At 47.9% G+C, this 19,253-nt stretch overlaps 1 protein-coding gene across 4 annotated transcripts in view; it reads left to right on the top strand.

The window, feature by feature from the left end:
- The window catches only part of ARHGAP32 (Rho GTPase activating protein 32), a 239,335-nt gene that overhangs the window by 171,781 nt on the left and 48,301 nt on the right, over nt 1–19,253 (top strand). For 3 of the 4 annotated variants that reach the window (XM_036397579.2, XM_054517120.1, XM_036397580.2), the window contains one exon: nt 2,408–2,489. In XM_036397579.2, the coding sequence (XP_036253472.1) occupies nt 2,408–2,489 (82 nt within the window). Of the gene's footprint in view, nt 1–2,407; nt 2,490–18,653; nt 18,751–19,253 lie in introns of those variants that run through there. The other variant, XM_036397583.2, reaches the window with a different exon arrangement.

A 19,253-nucleotide genomic window follows, 5' to 3' on the forward strand; every position in this document is an offset into this window, starting at 1 on the left:
CTGAATTCCTGGTTAGTGTGTTGTACAGTGCATCCAGAAACAGGAGAAATACTGTGTTAACAGTCAAAGGCAAATGAGTTTTGATTTAATGTCCAGCATTTGTTTAAATGTTCAACAGTGTGGGGATCTGGGTTGGGTTTAGATCCAGATTTGGGTTGGTTTTAGATCCAGAATAATAGAAGGCTGGGGTCCCAGGACTTCAGGTTTCTTTGCACAGACAATGTGGGCAGTTTCCAAAAATGGAAGAAACTCCATCACTCCAGCTGTGGAGTTTCCCAGATGATGTCTGGGTGGTGGGCTGAGACTCTCCCTGGATTTGTGTATTTTTCCTAATTTAAAAATTGCCTCATGTATCTCTCACATGGGCAATGTCCAGCAGAGACTCTCAGCCACAGTGAAGTGTTAAAGTTCAGTCTGGGGAAGAGAAGAGAAGGTTGTGTGGAGACCTCAGGGCACCTTCCAGTGTCTGGGTGGGTACAAGGAAGGTAGGGAGGGACTTTGCATCAGGAACTGATGTGACTGGACATGGGAGAATGGTTCAAAATGTAAAAAGGGAAATTTAGGTTGGATATAAGGAGGAAATTCCTCCCTGTGAGAATGGCAAGGCCCTGGCACAGGGTGCCCAGAGCAGCTGTGGCTGCCCCTGGATCCCTGACAGTGTTGGCCAGGTTGGACATGGGGGCTTGGAGTAACCTGGGACAGTGGAAGGTGTCCCTGCCCTTGGCAAGGAACTTTAGGGATGATCCCTAAGGTCCCTTCCAACCCAACCCATCCTGGGATTCCATGATAGAAAACCATGAAATGTATTTTGTTTAAACACCAGCACTTCAATGTCCATGCTACTCTGCCTGTTGGCATCTCCCAGCAGAGCAGGTCCCTGAGCCATGAGCTGCCAGAGGAGGGGCCTCTCTGTGATGCTGCTGTTCATGATCCTTTTCTTGTGTTAATTGGCACATTGCTGTCTATAAACTGCACAAAAATCCCCACTGTGTTCCATAACTCCAGGATACCATGTCCTTGCAGACCTGGCAGATCCAGCTGAGGCAGTGGCTGCTGCAGCCATGCCTGGTGCTGGATTTTGGGTGGGTTCTGTGAGTCTCCTGTGATGCCCAGGCCAGTCCCAGTTACAGGAACCCCAGCTCAGAGCCCGAGGGCTGCTTCTGCAGGCTCTGCCCTAAGCTCAGAGTCCTGACAACAATTTATTTTAAAAATAATTTCAAAAATTTCACATTGTGTGCTGGGTAACAGCTTGTTCTTGTGCTTGGGCAGGGCATTGCCCTGCTGGATGTTGGCATGTGGGAAGGGGAAGGTGTGGGCTCTGGTAACTCTTGCTTCCTTTGGGGAATTTGGAATAACTTCAGTCTGGACACCCCACACATGACACTGCCACCAAACTGGTGGGAGGTTGATGGGTGAAAATCAACTTGGAGTAGGAAGGAGATCAATCTTTCTCCATGGAGACAAAAAGGGAATTGTGTAAGATGAATGAATAGAGGAGGGAGTGTCTGCCAGGCTTGGTGCTGGCTGCCCCCGTGCCTCCAGAGGATTTCATGGATGTGCCAACATGACTGGCACAGTCCTGCCTCAGTTCTGCTCAGATGAGCTTGGGGCCATCCTCTGGCTCTTTCCCTCATGTTCCTGTGGTGTTTGAGCAGACTTGGTGCTTCCAGCTGTCCCAGTCACAGGCCTGACAGTGGGACAGGGAATCTGCCCTGCCTCAGGTGAGAGTCTGGGGAGGTGCTGGTGCCTGAGCTCCATCTCACAATACAGGAGCTGTGCTGGGTGAGCAACACAGAGAAAAGGTGGGAAAAGATGTACCATGGATTAAAGTTACCAAAGGTCTGCTCTGGTCTGACTTTCACCTGGGATGAGAGTAAGAAGAAAGTTGCTGGGAAATAAGAGAGAAGGTGGGGATGCAGGGGAGTGCTGAATTTCTCTCTGGTCACAGCTTAACCTGAATCTTCAAACAGGGAAAGGGAAATAATTTCACTTCTCCCCAGATACAGCAGCCTCTCTTGAGTGGTATGGGAATTCTGCAGGCACATCCTATTGCAAGAACACATTAGGATCCTTCCCACAGCCTTTAACCCTTAGGCTGGTTTAGAGGGGCTTTGCAGCCTTTCTGCCTTTGAAGGGTTGCAGGGAGAAATGCTGAGTTAAAAGGCAGTGCAGGGACAGTGCAAATTAACATTCAAAGTTAATCCCTCCAGGACCCAGCAGTGCCTGGGGCTCTCAGATTGTTCTCTCTCAGGTGCTGGCAGCAGAGCAGAACCTGCAGTTGTCAATGCCTGCTGGTCATTTGATGCTGGATAATTTCAGGGAGCATCACCCAGGGGGAGTTGAGGGGAGATGTTGGTTGAACACTTCAGATCATAACACTCCATTTCCTCCTTCTGTTTTACTCCAGGTTGGATTCTTTCCCAGTGAATGTGTAGAACTCATCAACGACAAAGTCCCTCAGTCCGTGACCAATTCGGTGCCAAAACCAGGTGTGTAATCAGCTTTTCTTGATGCAGTGAACTGGACTGGAGTTCTCTTTGTGTGTTTTGTGTTTACTACCTCCTTCACACGTGTCATGAGTGTTGATCATCCCCTGCACATCCTCCTGCCCCTCTGTGTGTTGATCACCCACACGTTGCCCCTCTCTGGGGAGCTCCCACTGTTGAATGTCCTTCACCTGCTGCACAGACTTGGATCAGTGTCCTCCTCCTGCCTGACTTGAAGGATTTAAGCCTGTCAGAATTTCAAGATACTTTGAGCAGTCTGTAAAGAGAGATTCCATGAAGCATCCCAGTTCTGGGTGATCAAGGGAGTGTCAGGATGTTTTATACAGAACATAGATGAGCAGGAGTGTTTGTGCTGATCAGATAGAATAGATCACCTTGGTACTGGAAGGTTCTTTCTGCTTGAGGATAAATGGAGGAAGTTGGATATTACAGAATTGGAATTCTGGTTGCTTGTGCTCTGGGTGCATGGCTCCATCTGCTTCCTCCTGCCTTCTGGACAGTTCTGTGTTGTAGGAAAAACAGGCAAATTAATCCAAAGTTCTGCTGAAGGAAGGAATAATAAATAGAGAATGGGATTTTGGATCTGACTCTTCTGTCAACCTTCCCATCCTTTCAGTGTGTCTGGAAGTGATTGGCATTAGGTGTGCTGGCATAACTGAGATCTCTGTAAAATTTACTGCTGGGGAAGATGAAATTTTAAAGAAAATATCTCCATATTCATATAGGTAAAGATATTTCTATATATCTTTCGCGTTGAGGAGTTTCAATGTGCTGTTCTTTCTTAGAATGTTAAGCAGCTGGGAAGGGAAGTTGGTGTTGAGCTGGTGTTCTTCTCATTCCTCTTCTCTATTTTAATGATGTGCCTTATCTTGGCAGATTGCTGACCTGATACTTTTAAACAAATAGATTCAATTCAAAAGCTTGACATTTGCCAAGGGAAATATCAGCATTTTATCAGCTCAGAGCTCTGGGGTTTGGTGGAAAGCCATGGATACCCAAGCTGTGAGTGCTCTGCAGTGATCTGTGTGCTTTGGAGAGCTGGCAGGTCGGGGCAGGGCTGTCCTCAGCCATTGGCACTGCCAGCCTCTGACACTGCTGGGAATATGATTTGGAATCAGAGGCACAGAGATGAGCATTCCCTGGATCCAGGGCCTGCCTGTGCTCCATCAGCTAAAACAGGAAAGGCAACTTTCAGCCTAAACACAAGCAAATATTTATTGTTAAACGTGACTCAGGCCATTCAGTGTGCTGAGCTGCTGGGGAGCAGGGTCTGCTTTGGTGGGAGATAATGGAGCAGAATGGATGAGGGGATTCTGGTTGGCTTCAGCAACACCATGGGGGGTGGATTTCCCCCTTCAGCCCTGGGAAATGTTTGGTACAAAGCTGGCACCACAAGTCCATGTATCATGAAAAGCAATAAGTTGGAAGATATTGCCAAGTCCCAGAGGTGTCCCCTGACCTTCCCTGATGGTTGTTCCATGGGTACATCAAAGGCTCCTCTAGGAGAGCTCTAAGGAGCTTTGAGATGTAAGGAATGCTGAAGCTGATTCTGTCATCCTGCCCCTCCTCTGCACACACAGTTCCTGGTGCCACTCCTTGGGTGCATTCTCTGTGCACCTTGGGAAGTGACAGCACTTGACTGAGGTTGGCAGGAGTCTGGAATTCCTTCTTGGATGCTGCAAAAGCTGCTGGGAGAGGAGCAGGGAGGAGGTTCCTGTAGTTAGGGAATGGTGGATGTGGTGCTGGAGGACTCCAGGAACTCCTTGGCTGGATGAAAAGTGCTGTGTGAGATGGGTGAGAGGAGGAAGGCAGGAAGGAGTTCCAGGTCCAGCTGTGCCAGCACAGCCCCAGGAGCTGGCAGGGGCAGGACTGAGGTGCTGCCAGAGGGGAAGCTGGCTCTTCCCAAGGGCACCCTGCAGGGATGGGAATGGCATTTTTTGCTGGGATAATGCACTTTGCTCGCCCTATTCCTGCATTTTGGGTTTTCCAGTCCACACATTATGCACACAGGGTATTTCTCATGCACTTAGATACCCACATTAATTACTTTTCTCCCTGTACCTGTGTCCCCAAGGACCAGAGACTTTCCTAAAAGTCTCACATGGAGCTGTTGTCCTCACTTGACATTAGCAGGGTATTTCATCTTGAATTAATGTGAAGTTTTAGATTTGGCCTTGACGAGCTGCACTTATCAACAGGCCAACTTTGATTTCTTTAATCAAAATATGATGTGTGGAGCATCCAGGACATTGTGTATGTGCAGAGTAAAGCTCTTTGCCACGAAGGAATTTCCAAACACAGAACTCCTCGTGCTGCTTAATTGTCCCTGGGTCTGGCTGGGCTGAGGAACCTAATGAAAAGCAGATGGAACTTCCTGCCCTGGGTTTCTATTATTATTTGTAATTAGAGGGTTTAATGTGCACAAGGGATGGGGACAGCATTTTAATGGAGCCATAAAATATTGCAGTGGTCTTTAATGCAGGGCAGTGACTGCAGTTCCATGGAGATGAAACACAGGGAAGGGCAGAGGAGGGTTGGGTTTGAGGGCAAACTCTGCTTTTGGAAACAACATTTTCATGGACTGTGGCAGGATGTGCTTTGTACCAGCAGTGATGGAGCCAGGGCCTGGGATGAGTGATGGAAAATGGGAAAATATAGGAAAAACAGAAAAACAGAAAAACCATACAGAGAACTGGCTTTTTACTCTGTTCTGAACAGTCAGAGTCATGTGAAAGAATACCAGTTCTGCCCCAAGTCACCTCTCAAATATATTTGACAATGAAGTTTGGAGTCAGGAGAGGAAAGGTACCTGTTGAGAGGTATTTTCCATCCAGTTTTGGACTAAGCCTGTGCCCTCTTTTTTTCATCTTCAGTCCTGTAGGAAAATGGGTTTTTTTTCCCCAGCTGGGATGCAAATGCTTTCCTGACTGTTTCTATTTATGTAAAAAAACCTGTGAAGATCTAGGAAGGTTCTGTGAGCTCATAAAATCCCACATTTCTTGAGCACTTTCCTTTTCTCTAAATTCTCCCAGTATTCTTAGTGGGATACAATACACTAATGATAATTTTTTAGCCTAAAATATTCTATTGGTTTGATATCTACTATTTCATAGTTAATATTATCAATTTAGCTGAATTTCAGTGCCACAATAAATGGAATCAGCTTATATTCATGAGCATTTTTAGAGATCCAGGATAAAGGCTGCATTTGAATTTCAGATCTTCAGGGAGAAGTGAATCTTTTAAATATTCAGTGCTGCTCAGAAGGAAAAGTGTGAATAGCTGCTCTGGATTTTCCTTCTAAGTGAACATTTGTGAAGTGCCTGAACTTTGTGCTGTGTTGACTCTTCTCGTCCCCCTCTGTCCATCCCTTTTTTTGGGAACAGTGTCTTTATGTCCATGTGTGCCCGTGCTGTCCCCACTCCTCAGTCACAGTCAGTGTCTCAGTCTCTCTTTCAGTCCCTTTCTTCCTCAGAATTCTGGATATTCGTAGTTTAGCAGTATTTTAACCTGTAGCTCACACCTTACCTCATTCCTGCAGTTTGTTTTGTCTTTTCCTAACAAGCAGCATCTTCCTGTGACCCAACTTCACTGCAGTGGCCTTGGCAGGGTCATTCTGGGGAAGGTTTTAGACTTGGTCTTTGCTGGGGAGCAGCTGCAGTCAGTGGGGAAACACAGAATTAAGAAAAGAGGGACAGTTAGAGCTGAAGAGAACAAATGGGGGTAAGAAGGTAATATTTCACTTTTTTTTCCTCCCCCCAAAATAAGCATTTTTAAAGCCTCAGGGATCATTCTCACAAATAATGTAAAACCCAGCAGCTCTGCCCAACTTTATGGAGGAATTTTCAACTTCCTGTCTCATCCATTTAATTTATGTTTGAGAGTTGAAGGTGTTCTTATGGGACACACATTAAAACGTCCCCTGTCAGTATTGCAGGGTGTTGTGAATGATTAATTTTCTTTTTAAAACATCAGTAACAGATTGATCTGCACACCCAATACAAATAATCCACTGAATTTTAGAAGGATTGAAATTTAGCTCTGGATCAGGCAACAGGCTCTGGTCAATGCTGGAGAAATTAATTTTAACTGCAAAAATGGAAATTGAGACACATTCACTGAGCTGTTGTAATCACAACAAGGCCATGCCTGGTTTGAAACAGGCTCATTTCTAATCCCTGGGTAAAAGAGATTGTGGTCAATATTTATTTTAATAGAAATCAGAAAGGAGAAGGTGCAAATAGAGCTTAAATTCTGCAGATGCCCAGGCTGAGCAGCCATTTGACACTGATAAGAGCATCATGTCTTAATTAGTGCTTTTATAAAGAAATCCGGGGAAGTGTACATAATTAGTACCAGTCTTGTTAATCTGAAGTAAACAAAGGAGTAGTTTGGTGTTCATGCCACTGTCTCGTTAAAGCTGAATTAAATGGAAAAGTGCTGAGCCAAGGCAGGTCTCCTTTTGCAGGGGGAGGCAGAGAGGGGATGAGCACCCAGAGCTGCACAGCTGGAGCTGCTGATGAGACAGGAGCTGCTTCCAGCCCTGCCAGGCCTCAGGACCAAAATCCTGCAGGGAATCCTGATCCCTTGGGCACGGGGATGCAGGAGCAAAGGGCAGCAGGAGGAGAGTGCAAACTGCCTCCAGGAGAGTCCCTGTCCATGGCTGGGAGCTGCTGCAGGATCTCCCCAGCTCTGAGAGCCACCAGGACCCAGCCAGCAGCTCCAGCAGCTCCAGCAGCTCCAGCAGGTCTGTGCCTGCCTGTGGGGTCCTTGGGCTGGAGGAGGCCCAGCACTGCCATGTTCACCTCCCTGTCCCCAAGGGCCACATCCCACACTTCTCCTTCCCTCCAGAACACAAGTGTGGGGCTGGGGCAGAGCTGGGCCTGCCTCCTCTGCAGTGCAGGATTTTCAGGAGGAGCACAGCAGCAAAACACAGCTCTGAGACAATTATTCTGCTTTTTGCACAGGATTAAGAGTAAGAACAGCTTCTGCTTTAGTACCAGGAGAGAAGAAGGAAAATTCAGTATATAACAAAATTCAGTATATAACAAACCACGTGCTGTTTGGCAGGACTGGGATGGGCCTTGTGCTGAAAGGTCAAGCATGCAAAATGTTGGGGTGTTTTTTGAGCTGGGACACAGGGGGGGAATTCCTGGATCCTCTGAATTTCCCAGGTGTTTAGCACCAAACAACTTGAAGGATTGGGTGTGTTGTATTGTGCTATTGATAGCCCAGCTGAGCTTTGTGTGAAATGAGCCCATTTTCAGTGCAAACATATTTTAACCAGCTGCTTTTTGTTTTTGTTTTGCTTTTTTCCTTTTTTTTATTTCTCCCTTCCCAGTCTCCCCTGCCCATGGAGCCCGTCCAGCGTCCTGGAGCTACTTCCCCCCTTGTATGTCTTCATTTATTCCTTTGTCTTTCTTTCATTCTTGCCTTGTTTCTCTGTCTCCTTTTTCTTTCCTTCTTCTTCTGTACATGCAGGTCAGTAGCACTGATGCCCTGAAGGATATTTAGGGGAAACCAAAACAAATCTTTGTTCTAAGGTGCTTTTAAAAAAGATATTTGGGCACAAAATAATACAACAGGGAAAGAACAAAGCTGGTCATAGCTCTTTTCTGGGGGTGATAGAATCATCTTGAATCCAAAAAAAGATTGAAAATATTAAAAGGAAAGAAATTAAGTGTCAGACAACCAAGCATGAATGTCAGTGTGAAAGAAACAGAAGATAAAAATGGATGATGGGGAGGAATTAAACATAGTTAGTGAAGTTTGTTAGAACATGGCAACCTTCAGAAGCCAATTTATTTTTTTTTTAATGAGGGAATGGTGTTTGTGCTAACATCTGACAATGCCCAAAGTGAACTAATATGTGGCTTGTTTATTCATAGTCCTGCTTCACGTTGCTGTGGTCTTTTTTAGATCCTGCTAGTGCTGGTCTGAACGTCACAGCAATAACCTGGTGTCAGTAAAACCTGGGCTTGGTCATGTGGATTTGTCATTTTTACAGCAAATGCCTCACTTGCACAAATCACCTCCCCCTGGGATGTTGTTTGGATTCCCTAAGTCAGTCTGAAAGCTTGATATGCAAATACTGTAAAGAGACAATTATAAAATATATAATATTCATGGAAATGTACACAGATACATCCTTTGCCCACCCACCCACTGCCAGCCTGCTGGCACAGCCTGGAGAGGGGGAACAGGCAGCGCTCCCATTCCCAGGGCTCCCTCCAGCACAGGAAAACCTGGTCCTGCTGGGAAGAGTTGGTTTCTGAGCAGCTTCCTGAGCAATGCCAACACCTCCAGACCCTGCAGGCAGAAGGAATGTCCAGAGGGGGAGAGCAGGGGCTCTATATTGACAAATACTGCCATATTTGGGATATGCCATTGAGAGTGAGGTGAGGCTTCTTCCACTGCCCATGTCCAAACCCACAGGAGCCAGGGAATACTGAAACTGGGGTGGAGGTTTTAAGAATGAGGGCAGAATTTATTGCTGAGACTGGCCACATCCACTGATAAATAATCTGACAGAAAATTTGGGAGGAATCAGAATAGTGAATCTTGTAAGATCCAGGGAGTTCCCTTTGGGCACACAAATATGGAGAAAAGATTTTTCTTCATGTTTTTCCATTTGTACAGTCAAGTTCCTTGGATCTCCAAGCCCTTCAGAGATGCAATTCCTGCCAAGGATCAGCAGCAGTTAATTTCAGATAACACAGGGAGGCTTTAGCCTGTCTATTTTTTCAGGCAGACTTTTTTATTAGGTTTTTAACACAAAAAAAGGAATGGCCACATTTCTGGTTATTTAATGCCAGTGGTCAGTGTTGTGTCCCCCTCCTCTCTCAGCTGTGAGAAGGAAGCTTCTGATAACAGAGCAGCTCTAATATTTCTGCTCAAAGCTATGAGGCTCATTAGTGGTTCTGCTTGTTTTTCCTGTGAAATTAATTCCTTGTGACAGCCCTGTCCCTCTGTGAGTCACAGAATTGCCACAGAGATGACAAACTTGGCTGTGGCTGCTCTGCGAGCACCACTGGAGAGCTGGGGAACCACATCCTCCCCTGGATGAGCACTCCTGGGCTCTGGGGCTGTTTTATATTATTTCTGTGTGCCACAGATCATGGCTTCCACTACCAGGAATTTAGAAATATTTGTGGTTTTTAGGTATGGGGGATTTGAGGTCCTGTTCAGGTTTTGCTGGGGCAAGGGGGAAGTTCCTTTCTGGGCTCATTTAGGCACTGAAGTTCTTTTTTGGGCTCATATAAACGAGCTGAGCTCTGGACAGGGAGGCAGGGGCTGGAGAGGGTTTTCTAACTGGGACAAAGTGCCCCTGACCACAAGCCCAAAATCTTCGGTCTCCCAGCCACAGCAAAGGCTGTTCCTCTGCAAGCTGTGCTGTGTTAAAAATCACTGATTTCTCCTCCAGCTTTTGCCAACATAAACTGACATATATTTTATATAATTTTTAGAACTCTTTTAACAGTGAAAACTCTGCTTAGGGTGGCCTGTGCACAGCATCTCAGAATCCCAGACTGGTATGGGTTGGAAGGGAGCCTAAAGATCATCTGGTTCCACCTGCTGCCTTGGGCAGGGACTGGAATTGCAATTGGCCTGCACACACTGTGCTCACTGCTGAGCCAGCTCCAAGCCCAGTTGTTCAGGCCCCAGCACCACCCACTTCATCCCCAGCTCAGTTTTCCAGGGATTTGGGTGTTCACTCAGCTTAGTTCAGCTCTGCCCATGGTTTTTGCTGTTCACTCTGTGAGTTCAGTGGATCAGCTCCCTCACAATGTCTGCTCCTGCTTGCACACAGACATTGATGGGCAGGAACAGTTCAGGCCTAGAACAGCCCAGAGAAGCTCAGCTCTGCATGCCCAGCACTGAACTCTGGATTTCTCCAGCTCTGTCTCTAACTGCTGTCTCTCCACGCTGAATTGTTGGTCTCCTGCAGTCCCCTCTAGGAGATTTTTAACCTTGTCCTCTCTCTTGCCTTCTGTCTGTCCCTGTGCCCCCTCCCCTGATTATCAGATTTGGAGATGGATAGTGTAAAGCCAGGCTCTGCATTTGTTACCGAGGCTCTGAACCAGTCCCACCTGAGCTCAGGTAGAGCCTGTTCTGTGCCATCACTCTCTGTCCTAACCACCTCTAACCCTGTATGTGGTAGCAATAACCACTCACTAACCCCTAGGCTTGCTGGCAGAACCTAGCTGTAGTGTAATAAGTAGTGAAATAGAGATTTATTAATTCTTTTTATATTAAAAAAGGTTGGGTAGAAGAGCCAGTGCCTGGTTCTGAGAACCACCTTCTGAGAGGCAGATTTTTGCATGTGCTCTCCAGACTCAGTGAGTGAATCCAGATCTTAAGGTGCTGCTCAGCACACCTGGGCCTTGCCTTGTGCACACTCTGCAGTATCAGCTGCCATGTGGGTGTTAATCTGTGTATCAGAAATCAGCTTCTTTTCTCCCCCAACTGCTGCATTTCTAAATATAAAGTGTTCTTCTTTTCCCAGGCTTTCAATTGTGCCTCACTATCCAAAGAGTTTGCCAAACCCTCTGTGACCATGGTCTGGAGGGAAGACCTTGCTTAAATAAGAGAGGGAAGAAATGTGGTTAAATATACAGTTTTATGGCAATGGAAACAACCCTCCTGTGTGCCCAGTGCACTGTGAGAGCAGAAAACAACTGTGTTGTGTTGTCATTGCCATGACAACATGGCTGTCTCTTGGCAGAACTGGCACTAGGTGAAATTAAAGTGTTCCAGTGGAACTGAGGAGCTGAGACGTGTCCCTGGTACATTTTATGTAATTAAACATTTGATCCTCAGTTATTGAAAGGTATTTGACAACAGACATTCCCATTTATTTGCTTGTTGTGTTAAGTCATACCTGGACTTCTGTTTCCCTGGATCTCATAAGTGCTTGGAAATAGACTGTAGGTGGGATTTTGGGAGAGCAGAGCAGCAATGTGTGGGAGCTTCATTTCTAGGCAGGGCTTGGCACCAAGGCCAATGGCAGAGTTCTTGCCCAGGCTTCAGACAATGTTGTCCCGTGTCCCTCTGTTTCACCCAGTCCCTTGGGATTGGGGTTGAACTGTACCTTCCTAGAGGTCATCCCAGGGTGAACAGGTTATTATTGGTTATTTGATATCAAAGCAATGCTGATAAATACAGCCAGTCAAAGCTCATTTCAGTCCTGCTCTCCACAAAACCATGGAATCATGGAATCCCCTGAGCTGGACTCACAAGGATCATCCAGTTCCACTCCTGGCCCTGCACAGACACCCCAGCAATCCCACCTTGTGCCTGAGAGTGTTCTCCAAACACTCCTGGAGCTCTGGCAGCCTCGGGGCTGTGACCATTCTGGGCAGAGGAGGAACCTTTCCTGACACCCAACAGCACTGATAGAACCTTTCAGTTTATGAAGGAGCCAGTGTTGGTGCAATTCGGTGACTGAAGTGCTTGGTGTAAGTGCCAGGCCTCTCTTCTAATTGTATTTGAACTGATTGCAATTCTTCTTGTGGTTTAGGTGTAAAGCTCTGCTTCTGCTGCAGTCCTTGTCTGGATGCCCATTGTTCCTTCTCCAGTCATCAGAGGAGGATTTATTTTTAAACTAGGATTTAGGGCTTTATTTCACTCCCATCAGAAGTGCTGAAAGCTTGCTTTAAAAAAACATTATTTTGCTGGTAGTGTGGATCTTGGATACATTAGGAATGTCCACCTTCACCTTCAATAATTGTGTTGTTTTGCTGGATTTCAGTGCAGTGAGCTCTGGAAAGTGCTTATTTACCCTGAATTGCTCCAGTAATTACCTGGTTTCAGGAGAAGGGGATTTATAGCAGGCTCTGCTCTGGACTATAAGACTGTTTAGTCCTTTTAGGTCTTTAACTTTTAGGTCTGTACTGCAGATCAGAACTGCAGCAGCATTTTTCTGAGTTTTTAATTTAATTTCTCTTTCTCTTTGCCATCCTTCCCTTGTTTTAAGTCATTCGTCTTTTGTTCCTTCCCATTTTTTGGCAGAAAGGGATGAGAGCTGTGGGCTGATCTGTGGAAGTGCTGCTAAATACAGGATTCATCTGCTCCTCTATGAAATTTGCACCATAAAATCTGAGATCCTGCTGGAAAAGTAGGAGTTGGAGAGAACAGCTTCCTGAGCCTGTGTGCTGGGAACAGACATGGCAAAAATTCAGTGTTCCCTGGGCAGGCAGGAGTTGGATGGAGGAGTATCCCAAAAGCAGCAGCAGCAGCTCAGTCCTGCCTGGCATGAGGAGTTGCTCACAGCCCTCTCTGGGGGACTGGATTTGGAGAAAGTCCTGCTGTGCTTCAGCCAGCCAGGCAGCACCCCTGTGTTGTTCTGCTGCTCCAGCAGTAGTTTGGAGAAGCCACCAGCAGGGCTCTGGATCTGGGGCTGCTGCTGCTGCACTCCCTTTCCCCACAGGGCCCAGGATGCTCTTGGCATTCCCAGTTGTGGGCTGAAGCTGTGAATGATCTTCTAACTGTCCCATTTCCCTTTTGCAAGGGGCCAGGGCTTGGATGTTCCTCTAGACCTGCATGGAAATCCACCTGAGGGTTCTCCACAGTGTACCATGGTAAGACTTGCAGGCACACAGGATGGCAGGGGATTGCAGTTTGGGGAGTACTTCACCAAACTGGGACAGCTGGTGGATTTACAAGGAGCAGGTTTTAGAGTTAAAAAGTGTCAAATATTCTTTCTACACCCTCTGCCTATGGGGACATGTTTTTATTTGTAACTTGCTTTTGCCTTTTGCCTTCAGTGGCAAATCTGAAACACTTTTCCTAAACAAAATCTCTAAACCTTGGCTAACTCCTAAGTGAGAGATGAGCAGGAATTGTATTTCACAAAGTTCCTAAGGATGCAGAGCATTAGGGAGTTAATGTATTTCTCCTTTCTCCATAATCCTTTAATCCTTTAACAGTGCAGATGTTTCTGACAATGGCAGTGAGAGCCAGGAGTGCACTCTGGCAGTGCTTCAGGAGCACCCCTGGCTGTTCCGTGCCCCCACATTGAGGAGTTTTAGATGATGTTTATGCAGTATTTGCAGTGAGAACAAATCCATGTTTCTGTGACATTTCCTGGGTGCTATGGAAACTGTCTGGGTGGTTCTCAGCAAATTCTGAGTGAGTTGGTGGACATTTTCTTCAAGAGGCTTGGATTTCAAAGGCTGGAGTAGAAGAGCAGGATTTGGGGATGAGTGTTATGTCTGGAGGGCACAGGGGAAGCTGGGGCAGGGCAGGAGATCCATCCTTTGGAGACAAGCTGGACTGAAACAAAAGGGACCCTCAGGCTCAGGGACCCAGGAGCAGGAGGAAGGTACCCTTTGGTCTGCTGCTTCACTCATATCTTCTTTCCTTTTTTAGCTGAACTTAGAGAGTTTTCTATTCTATGAAAGCCTTTCTGGAGCCCTCCCAGCCCCAAGGGAGTGGATCCTGTGTCCCCTCAGAAAGTGCCATGAGTGCAAAGCCAGTGGTCCCAGGACAGTTGGTGGACACCAGTGTTGTCCTGTGGGACCACTAGGTGCAGGCTGAGCCTGGGCATGCTCCAGGGACTTTCTGCCTTCTCTGAACAATCCCAGTGAGGCAAAGGTGGAGGTGTCAGTGAATGAGCCTCTGTGTCCAGCCCCCTAATTTGCATTCAGGTTTTTCCCTGGCATAGCTGAGTCTCCTGGAAGTATGGAAAAGATCTCACACAGAGCTGGCACAAAAAAACCCCATCCCTGCCCACCCCAACCCCCTGCCAGGGTCCAGGCTCCTGGCTTAGGAGCCCTTTAGCAGCTTGGAGAGGAGCAAGGGGAGCAGCAGAGCTCTGCCAATTGAGGAGCATCCTCTGCTCATGCCAGCATATCCTACATCCCCACTGGGAGGCACTACTGGTGTAATTACAATGCTGGAAATCAGCCTCCAGGCACAGGGAAATGCCTGGAACGAAGGTAGAGGGAAGAGCCAGATTCATTCCTGTGTTCCCTATCAGGCAGTTTGTCCTTGAGTGTGGTCACTGAGGCTTTGGAAAGAAGCTGAGCCCATAAACAGCAGCTTCAGGCATCTCACACTTTGACAGATAATTTTGTGGTGAGCCTTGACCATGTTTCCTGGGGAATTTTAATTGGAAAAGGAAAGGAACAAGCATGGTATGTGAATCTGTGCACAGTCCATGCACATCAGTTCATGAATAATGACATTCATCTGTGTTCTGTGCAGGTAAGAAAGATCTGTGCTGATGTTTGTTATGAAAATATTCCTGGTGTTTGAGAGGCTGGATCCCCCAGAATAGGCTGAGTACTGTGAAGCAGAGCAGTGAAGCTTGGCCGAGTGCAGGGTGTTGGAGGCACCAATGTGCTTTAATAAGGCCACTTCCCTTTTCACTTGTTCTGTGCTGCTTTCTCACTCTGCCTGCTCTCCACTTACTCAGGTTGGGGGGGGCTGTTATTTTTAAACAAGTTGGTTTTTTCCTTTCTCACAAGCTCTGTCAAAATGGGACTTAACTGTAGTCATAGTTGGCTTAGCAAAACTCTGCAGTTATGCTAAAAGCTCTGAAATAATGTCAAGAGGCAGTTTTTTCTGCTCTGCTTTTCCTCTTCTTTTCTCCTGAATAATTCTGTAAATTAGTGTGGGAGCCAGACTGTGGCTTGAAAATACTTCAGGCAGTTTAAACCATAAACGATGGCACAAAGCTCTGATCTCTTCCTGGCCTGTGGATTTATCAAGGGTTGTGCCAGTGCATAGCTCAACTCTCCCATTAAAACTGGTCCTGGGAAGCTCACAAAGGCTGAGCAGCTGCACCACCACCCCTCTGTGCACAGAGACTTCGTAAATGGAGTAGTTGGAATATTTTTGTTGCAAGGCATGGCAGACCATGGCTCCATCCACCAAAGCCTCGGTCACCACATGGTACCACTGTGCCCAGAGAAGCTGTGGCTCTCTGGAAGTGTCCAAGGCCAGGTTGGACAGGGCTTGGAGCACCCTGGGATAGTGGAAGGTGTCCCTGCCCATGGCAGGGGTGGGTGGGACTGAATGAGCTTTAGGGTCCCTTCCAACCCATTCTGGGATTTGATGATTCCATACTCTGTGACATGAGATACCTGCATGTCAAACCTGGTTGCTGACAGCTCTGAATCAAATCTAATAATTTTAAGGCATTCCATGTCATGATGTGCTGTTCTATTGTTTGTTTTTTTAACTCCCCAGTGTGCTTTCATCTATAATTTCTCAGCAACACCCCTTATTTTTAAAGGGGCTTTTGTTTATTTGTGGGGGTGTGTGTGTGTGTGTGTGTTGGGAGCAGCTGACTGCAGGACAAATCCGCTGAGGATGAAGCAGCATTGGAAAGTCCTGACTGTCTAACTCCTAATGATGGCTTGAACCTCCTTCAGTAGTTACATTTGCAAAACCAGAAAGCAGAAGAAGCTACAAGCTGCACTAATAACATTCTCTGGGTTGCTTTGCCTTCCCAGTTCTTCTGTCTGAAATAACTTTTGGAGCATAGGGTGGATTTCAGGATTCAATTTGTGACAGGCACACGGATAGACCCTTTCTTCTGTGGTTTCAAGTGCTTGGGCTTCTTAGCTGGGTTTAAAAGATACTCATTATCTGCTTCCTCTGCTCCATGGCAAGCAGACAAACTCCTCAGGAGTGGAGAATGCATCTCTTTCACTTGCTTAATTTAAAAAAAAATGCTTAAAACTGTCTGGCAAAAAAAATTAGAACAGAAAATGAGACTCATGTGATTATTATTTTCAATCAAACATTCAGAAACAGCAAAAGACATTGCAGTGCTGTTCAGTGCAGTGGAGAGCAGAGACCCCTGTGCAGGTGCAGAAGGTCCCAGGTGCAGAGGAGTCACATCTTGGTCACTCAGGTTTCATTCCTAAAAGAAAGGCAGTTTCTAAGAAGGATTAAAGATTTTCCTTTACAGGAAACAAAGTGCAGATGGGGAAAAGGTGTGTCATTGTACACCAGGTAGTAAAATACCTCCTCAGAGCAGTAATTTGAAAGGTAAAACCCACGCCTGAAGCTGAGGCAGCTCGGTGTTATTGAGGATGCAGCTGTTACATTCCTGCTCTGATTAGCAAAAACAGGATTGGGCAACTCCTGGACTTAGTTTGAAACTGGGCACCAGCAAAGTGTGTGAATGGGGGGTCACCAGCCTTGAAGGAGTCTTCCTAGCCAAGCCTGGCCTACAGTAAAAAGAAAAAAAATTACATGGGGAGCATACAATACATCCTGGCAGCTTTGGGCAGCTCAGCATTACTGCTCTGAAGTCCTAGATGCTGTTGGAATTGTATGTCCATTTTGCATGTTAATTTGGAATAGCATTGCTTCTGCTGTATTTATCTGTGTTGGGATTTTCCCAGCTTTAATCAATGGATTTGGTAGGAAGAATGTTCTCAAAATGGTGAGTTGGTACCAGGGAAAAGGGTTTGCACTTGGAATTATTCAGAGAGAAGTGGATTTAGGAGTCGTGCTTGGCTGCTGAGGTAAACCTGGTGTGATAGTGTGCTCATTGTCCAGGCCAAACAAGTCCAGCAGTGAATACCAAGTGTACAGAGAAGCTGGAGAACAGGATCACTGGGAGATGTGAGTCAGCAAACGATTTTGAAAATAGCACAGAGGAGAAAGCATGAGCACCCAAAGAAATGAGTTTTCCCCTCCTGCTCATCAAGATATCTCCAGATAGAGAGGCAAATTCCTCCCTAATCCTTCTGACCCTGAGGTTGCTCACCTTTAGCTGGCAAGCCCACATTTTAAAGTGGGTGACAGCAATTACTGGGATTGATGAACTGGTGTTCACGGGGGAGCTCAAGGTCAAACAGCACAATGGCAGAACTAATCCCACAAACCACACTGGCACTAGGAGAAAGCTTGGCTGAGGCTTCCTGCCCTCCTGGCTCCAAGTGCTGGCTGAAGCTGGGCAGGGAAGGCAGTGCTGGAGTCAGGTCAAGTCCCAGGGTCTCTGTGCTCTGCCCTGGGCTGGAGCCCAGCTGCAACTGGGTCACTGGGAAATGATCCCATCATTTGGCTTTGCTTTCAAACAGCAGAACTCCCGGAGAGTTTTTAATTGGGTTTGTTTTCAGTGATCTGATCACTGATTCAGCTCAATGCCAACTAGCCCTTCGGACTGGGAGGGGACACTGCTCCTGTGATTACATTATCAGGGACACTGGTGTGAGGTGAGGTCCCTGGGCTGTGGGGCCCAGCCTGTGTCACATCTGCAAGCTGGGACGTGCTTCCCCCAGAGCACTCAGGCCTGCCCGGTGTGTCTCCCTTCCTTCCTTCTGCACATGCTGAGACAGATCTTCAGTGTGGCCTCAGGGATTTGCAGCGGGAGCAGTGACTGAGGGACAGGGATGGTGGCACCGATGTGCCCCTGAGCCCCGCAGTCCTGGTGGGACTGGGCTGGCCCTCACCACAGTGTCCTCTGTAGTTTTTGTGGCATGGAGGAGCAAGGAAGGAGAAAGTGGATAAAGGTGAGTGCAGCTTTCCTGGCCTGTTTTCCTGGAGGTGCTCACAGGCTGAGGGGATGGCACCGGGCCCGTCCCCATGGTGGAGGTTCTGGAGCAGCCGTTGGTTACGTGGGGCAAAGGCAGAGGTCAGACCTTCGCAGAATCCCAGGATGGGTCGCGCTGGAAGGGCCCTCAGCAGGGCCATCCCGGAGCACAGGCAGGGCACAGGATTGTGTCCATGGTTCTGGATTAACTCCAGTGAGGGACACTCCACACCCTCTCTGGACAATCTGTTCTGTGCTTGATGACTGCACAGGGAAATTTCCCCTCACGTTCAGCTGGAACTGCCCGTTCCTCTTGTCCTGTTGCTGGGCACTAACGAGCACAGCCTGATTCATCTTCTCAGCACCCCCCTTCTAGATTTTTATACCTGGTGTTGTTTTACATTTCTATTTTAGACCTTCCACAGACGAGCAGTTGTGTGCTGCTCCCCATCCCTCCTTGCCCACCCAGCACCCTTTGCCCGGCCCCGGGAGGGGCAGCAGGAGGGACACGAGGGTCCCGCGGCGGTGCCGGCCCGGGGGCAGCGCCGGGGCGGCTGCGAGAGCCGGGGAGGGAGGGAGGGAGGAGGGAAGGAAGGAAGGAAGGAAGGAGGCACCTGCGGAGGAGGAGCCGGGGAGGGGCTTGGCCGAGCTGCAGAGGCTGCGAGCGCCCGGCGCATCCCGCGGATCCCGGCGGAGCCGAGCCAGCCCGGCGCGGAGCGGGCGCGGGGACCCGGCCGGGAGCAGGGCCAGGTGAGGCAGCGATACCCCGGGTCACCCGGCCGGGGCTCGGAGAGGGGGCCGAGGTGTCTGCGCCACTTGTTGCTTAGTAACTTGCCAGATACTTAATGTTTGTGTGGGGAATGAGTGGCTTTGGATGAGGATTCTTCTTTCCCGGTGGTGATGGTGCCTCGGGAAAGAGGCTCTTGGTACATACTTTTCATTGGATATTGGGAAGAAATTCCTCCCTGTGAGGGTGGGCAGCCTTGGCACAGGGTGCCCAGGGAAGCCGTGGCTGCCCCTGGATCCCTGGCAGTGTCCAAGGCCAGGGGTTGGACGGGGCTTGGAGCAGCCTGGGACAGTGGAAGATGTCCCTGCCCATGGCAGGGGTGGCACTGGATGGGCTTTAGAGTCCCTTCAAAGCCAAACCATTCCATGATTTGATGGTACTGAACACCCCCTGGTTGGGCCCAGGGGTGCTGGGCTGTGCTGGGGTGTCCTGCCCAGGACACTGCCTGGAGCAGAGCTGGTCCTGC

The sequence above is a fragment of the Molothrus ater genome, chromosome 22 (assembly GCF_012460135.2).
Source record: "Molothrus ater isolate BHLD 08-10-18 breed brown headed cowbird chromosome 22, BPBGC_Mater_1.1, whole genome shotgun sequence".
NCBI classification, from domain to species: domain Eukaryota; kingdom Metazoa; phylum Chordata; class Aves; order Passeriformes; family Icteridae; genus Molothrus; species Molothrus ater.